The 8,263-nt window shown below is 43.6% G+C and overlaps 2 protein-coding genes across 4 annotated transcripts; one reads left to right on the top strand and one right to left on the bottom strand.

Annotated features, from left to right (window-relative positions):
* Positions 1-1,275: 1,275 nt before the first annotated feature.
* Positions 1,276-4,365, bottom strand: LOC122005480 (syntaxin-52-like). Of its 2 annotated transcripts, none has more exons than XM_042560515.1 (7): positions 4,213-4,365; positions 3,109-3,359; positions 2,467-2,568; positions 2,194-2,297; positions 2,019-2,119; positions 1,865-1,909; positions 1,276-1,562 (listed from the first exon to the last, which is right to left on the bottom strand). In XM_042560515.1, the coding sequence occupies exons 2-7, from the start codon at positions 3,324-3,326 to the stop codon at positions 1,431-1,433; spliced, it is 702 nt and encodes a 233-aa protein (XP_042416449.1). In that variant the 5' UTR covers positions 3,327-3,359; positions 4,213-4,365; the 3' UTR covers positions 1,276-1,430. The 2 variants fall into 2 exon arrangements, with proteins under 2 accessions (XP_042416449.1, XP_042416450.1); XM_042560516.1 differs by having other exon boundaries at positions 3,109-3,341; positions 4,213-4,362.
* Positions 4,366-4,598: 233 nt separating this feature from the next.
* On the top strand, positions 4,599-8,215 carry LOC122005479 (heat shock 70 kDa protein 1-like). Of its 2 annotated transcripts, XR_006118403.1 has the most exons (4): positions 4,599-4,986; positions 5,072-5,940; positions 6,039-7,496; positions 7,612-8,215. XR_006118403.1 is itself a non-coding variant. In XM_042560514.1 (3 exons), the coding sequence occupies exons 1-3, from the start codon at positions 4,773-4,775 to the stop codon at positions 6,870-6,872; spliced, it is 1,917 nt and encodes a 638-aa protein (XP_042416448.1). In that variant the 5' UTR covers positions 4,599-4,772; the 3' UTR covers positions 6,873-8,215. The 2 variants fall into 2 exon arrangements, 1 of the variants encoding a protein (XP_042416448.1); XM_042560514.1 differs by having other exon boundaries at positions 6,039-8,215.
* Positions 8,216-8,263: the final 48 nt, after the last annotated feature.

Raw genomic sequence — 8,263 nt, 5'->3', positions numbered from 1 at the left:
CACAACATGCTGCACCGACCGACCAAGGAAATGAAAGCATACACGGTATCATGCCCGTTCGACCAATGGGGCATGAACATCGTCGGGCCTTTCCCCATGGGGACCGGTCAGCGAAAATTTCTGCTTGTTGCAGTGGACTACTTTTCGAAGTGGGTAGAAGTCGAGCTGTTTGCATGAATCACCGAGCAGATGATTATCAAATTTATTTGACAAAAGATTATTTGCTAGTTCGGAATCCTACGTCGACTCGTATCCGACAACGGAAGACAGTTCGCCGACCGGGAGCTTAGAGAATGGTGTGAAGGATATGACATCTAACAATCCTTCACCTCAGTGGCCTACCCTCAGGGCAACGGGCAAGCCGAAGTCGTTAATCAAGAGATCCTCAGAGTCTTGTACGCTCGGCTCGACCACATGAGAGGCAGCTGGGTCGACGAGCTACCTAGTGTACTATGGGCTCTCCGCACGACTTCAAAGGAGGCGACCGGCATGACCCCATTCCAGTTGGTGTACGGCAGCGAAGCAATTGTCCCCATGGAGGTCGGAGTAGAATCCGATCGGGTGCATCTCTACGATGATGGGAACGCCGAACGGAGGCTCATGGAGCTGGACTTGGTGGACGGAACATGGGAAAAAGCTGCAGTTCGGCTAACGGTGTACTTGCAACGAATGAAATAGAACTATAACCGGCGAGTGATCCCAAGGTCCCTTCAGGTCGACGATCTCGTCTGGAAGAAAGTGAAGTTGGTCGGCAATGTCGCCAAGCTCGAGGCACCATGGGTAGGGCCGTTCAAGGTCGTGCAAAAGCTCCGTTCGGATGCCTACTATTTGGAGGACGAAGAGGGAAGATAACTCGAGAGGCCATGGAGCATGAACCATCTTCAATCCTACATGGCTGGATGAGAGGTACGTGAGTGAATACTGTACTTTCGATCAGCATCCATCTCATCGACTTTCGGACAGGATCATTAATCATACAAATTATTAGAGCAACTACTCATATAGTTGTAAATTATACTAATGTACGGGATGAATAATTGGCTAGTGCATGAAATCTTGCCACTAAGATTGGAAGATCAATTCTTGGCTAGTAATTAGGTTGTTATCCTTCTTATGCATGCTAATAGTTGATTTACTTTTCTTTATATAACCTGAGGACGAAGATGACCGTTATCACATTTTACCATCACAAAAGGTACCAATGTAAATTCCAGTACGATGCTCGGAAAGAAGCATCATATGCTACACTAACGTCTAACAAACTATTTATTGGACAAAACTGTGTTGCTTCATATTTTCGATCCCTTTTACATCAAATAAAATAAAATACAAGAACCTCACTTTGAGGCAGGAGTACCAAGTGCCAGAGCAACAAATCACACACGAGATGATCAACTGGCTTGCAATTAGCATTATTACACGATGCCCTTTTACAGGTACTTGATGAGAGCCCAAACGACAACAATGAGGAGCACAATAGCAACAACCGATAAGAGCAGACACCTGCAAGAACAACCACCTTTTGTTCGCTTGTTGAGGATTGCCAGTTGCTTTTGAACTCTCTGCATGAAGTCGGGAAACAGTCAGCGAATTTTATTCACAAGCATTCTGCATTCAACTCAGCCATTTTTAACCAAACCCTAGCTTAGTCTATCATCTACCAACGTCCACAAATTAAACAACCAATATTCTTGATGCTGTTTTATAATCTCCGTTTTACGTTTCTCAATTGTTTGCTTATATACGCAATGGCTGCCACTATATTTACGCATATGCAAAGTTCTAAAAGGGTTCATGTTAAGGTGATTCACTGGTGAAAACAATGAAAAGGTGGTACTGTAATACAGTGAAAGGTTGAGATTACCCGTAACCTTGAGTCTGTTACACCAACTTGCTGGTCCAGATCATCCTGCATCATCAAAAAAATATTCAATCAGCAATGGCTTCCTCTTTTTGAAAGCTTCTGATCAATGATTTTGCATTAGAAAGTAGCCTATAGCGGTCATGATATTACATACAAGTAATCTTGTGTGAAGATCCAGCTCTTCATTAACTGCTAATGCAATATGTTTGGTGCTTAACACAGTCTCCTCCAAATTTTCAAGACCCTGATCTTGCTCTATCAAATGGGATAAAATGTATAATATGTTGAATGAAACTTCATTTAAAATGTGAAGAGAAACTAGAAAATACCTCTCATAATCTGCCTCTGCAGACCAACAATACCCTGATTATCCAACCCAGCAACTCTTGTTGCCACGTCGACTGGCTTTTTACCATCTCCAAGCAAGTTCTCCCTTGGTTTCATAATTTAGTTAGTTCAATGTAAAAAATCAGAATGCATGATTAGAGCAGCAACACCATGCCATTGATTTAAAACAGATTATCACAGAAAAAGTGAAAGAATGAAAGGTATATATACCATCTTAAAGGAAAAGAGAAGTACTAGAGATATGTTAAGCTAACCTGTTGCCAAAGTTGGACATGTTTAATGTTGATGCCATCTGATTTGCTTTAGATTTCAAGTTTGATAGCATCTCCTGGCGCTTATGTAATTCCTTATCCTTTCTGGATTTTGAAGGCAGTTAATGTGTGCGGAACAAAAGGCAATGTTCCTAAAAGGAATCAATGGCCAAGTGTGTACAATCAACAAAGTAAAGCAATTTTGTTTACAAGATTCTATTACAATGTCCTGTATATATATACGAGGAAAAAAAAATACAACTTCAGACTGGAACAAGAACTATCAAATTATAGTGCAGTTAAACCCAACAATAAGGACTTGTAAGATGTATAGCAACATACAGAAAAGAAACCTGTAATTGCATAGATACTGCAGATCATCCAATAAACAAAAATTCAAAGACCTACATCCTTGTGTCTATTCTTTCAAAGGAAAAAACAATTAAGAAAAAAACATCAACTTATTCCTTCCAAAAAAAAAAAATGAATCCTACGTTGAAGTTATTTCTGAAAGAGTTTCCACTGTTTCTGAACTACTATGCCATAAAATAAAGGGAGAGGAAGAGAACAAAGTTCTGAATAACGAAAAGGTACAGTATTAGCTTTGAATAATATTTAACACTGGAAGGAACAGGAAATACTAACATTGGCTGTAAGCTAGGAAGCTTTGAGAGAAGGGACTCCAAGTTCTCCAGCCTTGTCCTGAGAATTGTTATCTTCCTTCTCATTGCAGTCAATTGGCGTTGGGATTCTGGCCTGGGTGAAGGCAAAGAGCCCCTTTCAGAAAGCATAACACTAATTTCCACTGAAAGCCTTGATGATTCATTGAACTCTTTCATCCATTGATCTAACGACGATGCCATTGCTGATGACAGGGTCTACAAAGATAATCTCCACTGTAAGAATCAAGATGTTAATTTCCATTGTCATTTACTGTATATAATATATGTAGAAGAAACCATTCATATGAGAACCAAGAGAGAACAGATTATCAATGGAATTATGACCTTGAGTTGTTGATCTATTGGAAAAATGTTAAAGACACGGTCACTGTAGTCAAAGCAAACAAATCTGAGCTTAGAAAAGCAGAATTATTGCACAGAGATATTACACTTGATTATAAGATTGTTAATAATATTAGAACCGAGACGACAATTGTACAAGGCTGGTAGTAAGAAGAGAAGATAGACCACACCCACTTAAAATACATATCAGTCACCATGAAGGAGTCTCTACTCCATTTTTTTTTTTAAAAAAACATTGAAAGTAGCACGAAAAGGCATTGCATTAAATATGCTCTTGACTACTCAAATCTCTAGCGGCGAGATAAATGGTGGGCTTTCTCCGTTACCATCTTTTATCCTCCACAAAATTCCTCTCTTTCTCCTCTCCGACGCACTTCGGAGATCTCAAATATATGATTAATGCAACCTTCAATCGGAACCCGAAATAGACAATTCTTATCATCAGTCCTCCTTACAGACAAATATCGCCCAGTCGTTACCAATATTCAAGGAAGCCACAATCTTGACCAAATCAAATCCTGCATAATTTCGAAACATTAACCGAAGGAACTGGAAGAAATCACCACCGATTCACAATGCCAACTACAGTTATCCTCGTTCTCAACCGAAACAAATCAGATGCTACAGATTCAGGAAAAAATGGCTCAAAGTTAACCTTCGGATATGACAATCTCATCAAAGGGTAGGAAATCATCAACAAGAAGAAAAGCGTATCGAAACTAACCAGAAAGCAAAAAAAATTATCGCACGTAGTATGGATGAGAAGATCAACAAAAAACGCCTCTTCTCTCTCGCTTCCTCTCCCCGCAATTCCCCAATTCCGAGATTAATTCGTTTTCGCCGCGCTGCTTGAGGAGTCGACATCAATGAGAAGGTTCGAATATAGCTATAGGGTTGCGGATCCCTTTACCCGAATCTGACTCTGGAAGTAAACAGCGATCATTCCTCGACCCCGCTTAATTGACGGATTACAATTAATTACTCAAATAACCAATCCATCTCCCTTCCTTTCCTTCCCTCCCTCCCTCTTGCAGTAAACAGAGCATGGAGATGACTTGAAGTCAACAAGATAAAATAAAAAATATATACAAGGACCTTCCGCACTATCTCGGCCGGCCCAGCTGCGCCGACCAAGACTTTCAGTCTCCACCCTCTTCAGATTCCTTCTTTTCTGTTTTGTCTTCTTCACCGTCAGTGCTTGATCCTTCTCTGAGACCTTCAACGAACGAGCCACCAGCGAGTAGTCTAGATCAGTACTGATCGATCCAACGTTGCTCGGCAAGGATGAACAGGGTTCATCAACAGCTGCCCATCGGCATCGATCTCGGCACGAGCTATTCCTGCGTTGCCGTGTGGAGACACAGATGGGCGGAGATCATCCCCGACGAGATGGGCAACCGCACCACCCCCACCTGCGTCGCCTTCAACGGCACAGAGCGCCTCATCGGCCACGCCGCCAAGGCCCAGGCTTCCATCAACCCCACCAACACCATCTTTGGTCACTTTCCCTTTCTCTCACTCTGCTCTAATTGCTGATTTTGCCTGAATTGTATTGTGAATCGGAGTGCTTAATTCATTTGCAGATGTTAAGCGTCTTCTTGGCAGGCGCTTCAGTGATCTCTCTGAGCGAGGTCACGTGAAGACTCTGCCATTCGAGATCACTGCAAGATCCGATGACAAGCCGATGATATTAATTCAATACAAGGGCAAGGAGATGGAATTTGCCGCAGAGGAACTAATCTCCATGATCCTAATGAGGATGCGCAGCATCGCCGAATCCTATCTTGGATCCTCAGTCCAAAACGCAGTGATCTCCATCCCGGCGAAATTTAACGACCGCCAGCGCCAGGCCATTAGGGACGCCGGTCACATTGCTGGCCTCCACGTCATGCGTCTCATCAACGAAGCATCGGCAGCCGCCATCGCTTACGGCCTCGAGAAGAAAGGTAGTAGCGGTTCCTACAGCAACGGTGAGAAGAATGTGCTTGTCTTCGACCTCGGCGGCGGCAGCCTCAACGTCTCTCTTATAGCCATCGAAGAGAGCATCGTGATAGTGAAGGCAAGCGCCGGCGACGTCTACCTAGGCGGCGAGGACTTCGACCAGCGACTCGTGGACTACTTCATCCACGTCTTCAAGACGAAGCACAACAAGGACATCAGCGGCAACCAGAGGAAGGTCACGAAGCTGAGGGCGGCTTGCGAGAGGGCGAAGAGGGCTCTCTCGTCGGCAACGCAGACGACGATTGAGATCGACTTCCTCTCCAACGACACCGACTTCTACGCCAACATCACGCGCAGCAAGTTCGAAGAGCTTAACAACGATCTCTTCACGAAGTGCATGGAGGCCGTGGAGAAATGCCTGAGAGAGGCTCATGTCGACAAAAATGAGGTGGACGAAATCGTCTTGGTGGGTGGATCTTCGAGGATTCCAAAGATACAGCAGCTGTTGCAGGTGGGTGGGTCTCAATTTTATCACGGCGTGTTAATTATTTACATTGTGAATCTGATTATACAATGTGATCTTTAAATTGTTACTGTCATTTATATCAGGGCTTCTTCAATGGCAAGGAACTCTGCAAGAGCATGAATCCGGATGAAACGGTGGCTTGTGGTGCTGCTGCTCATGCAGCGATCTTAAGTGGCCAAGGTAACGATCAACTGGAGGATTTTCTGCTTTTGGATGTCACTTCCCTCTCTCTAGGATTGGAGACTGCCGGAGGAGCCATGAAAGTGATGATTCCGAGGAACTCCGCCATCCCCACCAAGAAGGAAATGCTCTTCTCCACCCACCAGAGCAAACAGCAGGGCAGGGGAGTTTGTCATGAGCTGATTCAGACGGTTGACCAAGACGATACAGCAGTGAAGAACTCGAGCAAGAATGCGGACGATTCCTCCCCCTGTAGAGTATCGATTCAGGTGTACGAAGGTGAGAAATCAAAGGCATGGAAGAACACACTCCTAGGCAAATTCGAGTTCTCGGCCGTCTCTACGGGCACCAACGGAAGACCAAATATTATGGTGACTTTCGACATTGATGCCAACTATGCACTCACTGTTTCAGCCAAGGACATGGTCACCGGCGTCAAGAGCAAGCTGAGCATAACCAACAGCAAGAATAGACAGAACAAGGAAGAGATTGAGAAGATGGTTGATCGAGCTCAGAAGCATAAGGCGGAGGACGATAAGCATGCGAAGAATGTGGAAGCCAAGAATGCATTGGAGAACACGGTTTATGACATGAGAAATGCGATGAGGGAGATGGATGAGGGGATTGAGAAGGCCATGAATTGGTTGGAGAGTAATCAGTTGGCAGGAGCCGATGAGTTTGAGGCCAAAATGGAAGAGCTGAGGAGAATGTGGAACCGCATCATGCCCAAAGTGTAGATAAGTGAAAAGAGAAACAACATATGGAAGTTAATCTGTACCAAACTTGTGAAGGTGTATGTATTTCTTAAAGATGCTGAACGTCGACTATCTGTGAACTGGAATAGATTGAAGACCATGCTGCAAATGGCTTTCACAGCCTTTTCAATCTAAAGGAGAGATCGTTTAGTTTATCTTCTTTCTTTGTTGAAAGACTTGTAATCATCGTCGAACTTCCTCGGAAGTTCTTCACTTAACTTTCTTATTATAAATTAATCCAACTCAACTTCCCACTCGTTTTCAGAACTTTCGGTCGATGCGCAAGAAAAAGGAAAGACGGGACTCTGACATGTTCTAAATCACATGCCACACGTCTCTCGATAATTTGACTAGGACCAGTAATAAATCCACCACCACATCGAATTCCAAGCCCTACTCTCTCGGAATCAAATCAACCTTATCAAAGCAAGCGAACGATCTCGCCAAGAACACAACATCCTCGCACTTTCCTCTATCCAAGCAAAAGCTGAACCTGATAAGGGAAAATCCTAGAGTTTTGTATTTGTCTTGTTCCGGTCTTTGCTCCGTCTAAGAGAGATTTTTTGTGCAAAAAACTTTGTTTTATTCCCTACTTCCCACGGATTTGTGAGTGCGTCGGATGTTTAGTATAATAGAGTGATTTTTATGCTAAAAATGTGATATTTCTTCCTCCTTTCATCAGATTTGTGTATGCCATCAGTTGTGTTCTTTCCTTTTCCAGGTAATCTTCTTGTGGGGCAGAGAGTTGCAACTGGAAGGCAAAAAGATGCGAAATTTTCGCAGTTTGGGCTTCGGATTGAGCCTTGTTTCAGGCATCCTCTTCCTCGCTCTTGTTGCAGAGCTTTACTATCTGTTTTGGTGGAAGAAGAAGAGCAAACAGCGGCATGGAAGATGGCGGTTACAGGAACTGCTACGCCGAAGATCTTTTCCTCCCTCTCTTTTGCTGGAGGAAACCATCTTCCATGAGTTCGTCGGCCATCAATCCGCAAGAGATCTCTAATCCGATTGAAGCCAATCAAGGAAGATGATGACACAGTGTTGCCAGAGCTGATGAGGCTGCAGGGCAATGCACGCCTTCCCAGGTTTCTCTTCACCAACAAGGAGGAAACCAGGGAGGACTTGGAGCCAGAGGACGGGAGAACCCGGAAGGGATCAAGAGGGAGGAGCTTGAGTGATTTGTCTGTGGCTTCAAGCACTCCATTCTTGACGCCTCTCGCCTCCCCTCCTTGTTAGTTAGAGTCCTAGAGTCAATCATTTGATGATTGTATTTTGGACTTATTGTATCATATTCTATATAAATAAAGGCATTTAAATTTTGGTTATTATACTTACTTGTATTGATGCCAAATAAACTAAGTATAATAATGTCCTTG

This window comes from Zingiber officinale, chromosome 7B (assembly GCF_018446385.1).
Source record: "Zingiber officinale cultivar Zhangliang chromosome 7B, Zo_v1.1, whole genome shotgun sequence".
NCBI classification, from domain to species: Eukaryota; Viridiplantae; Streptophyta; class Magnoliopsida; order Zingiberales; family Zingiberaceae; genus Zingiber; species Zingiber officinale.
Note: the sequence above shows the minus strand (reverse complement) of the source record. Positions and strands in the feature narration are given on the sequence as shown.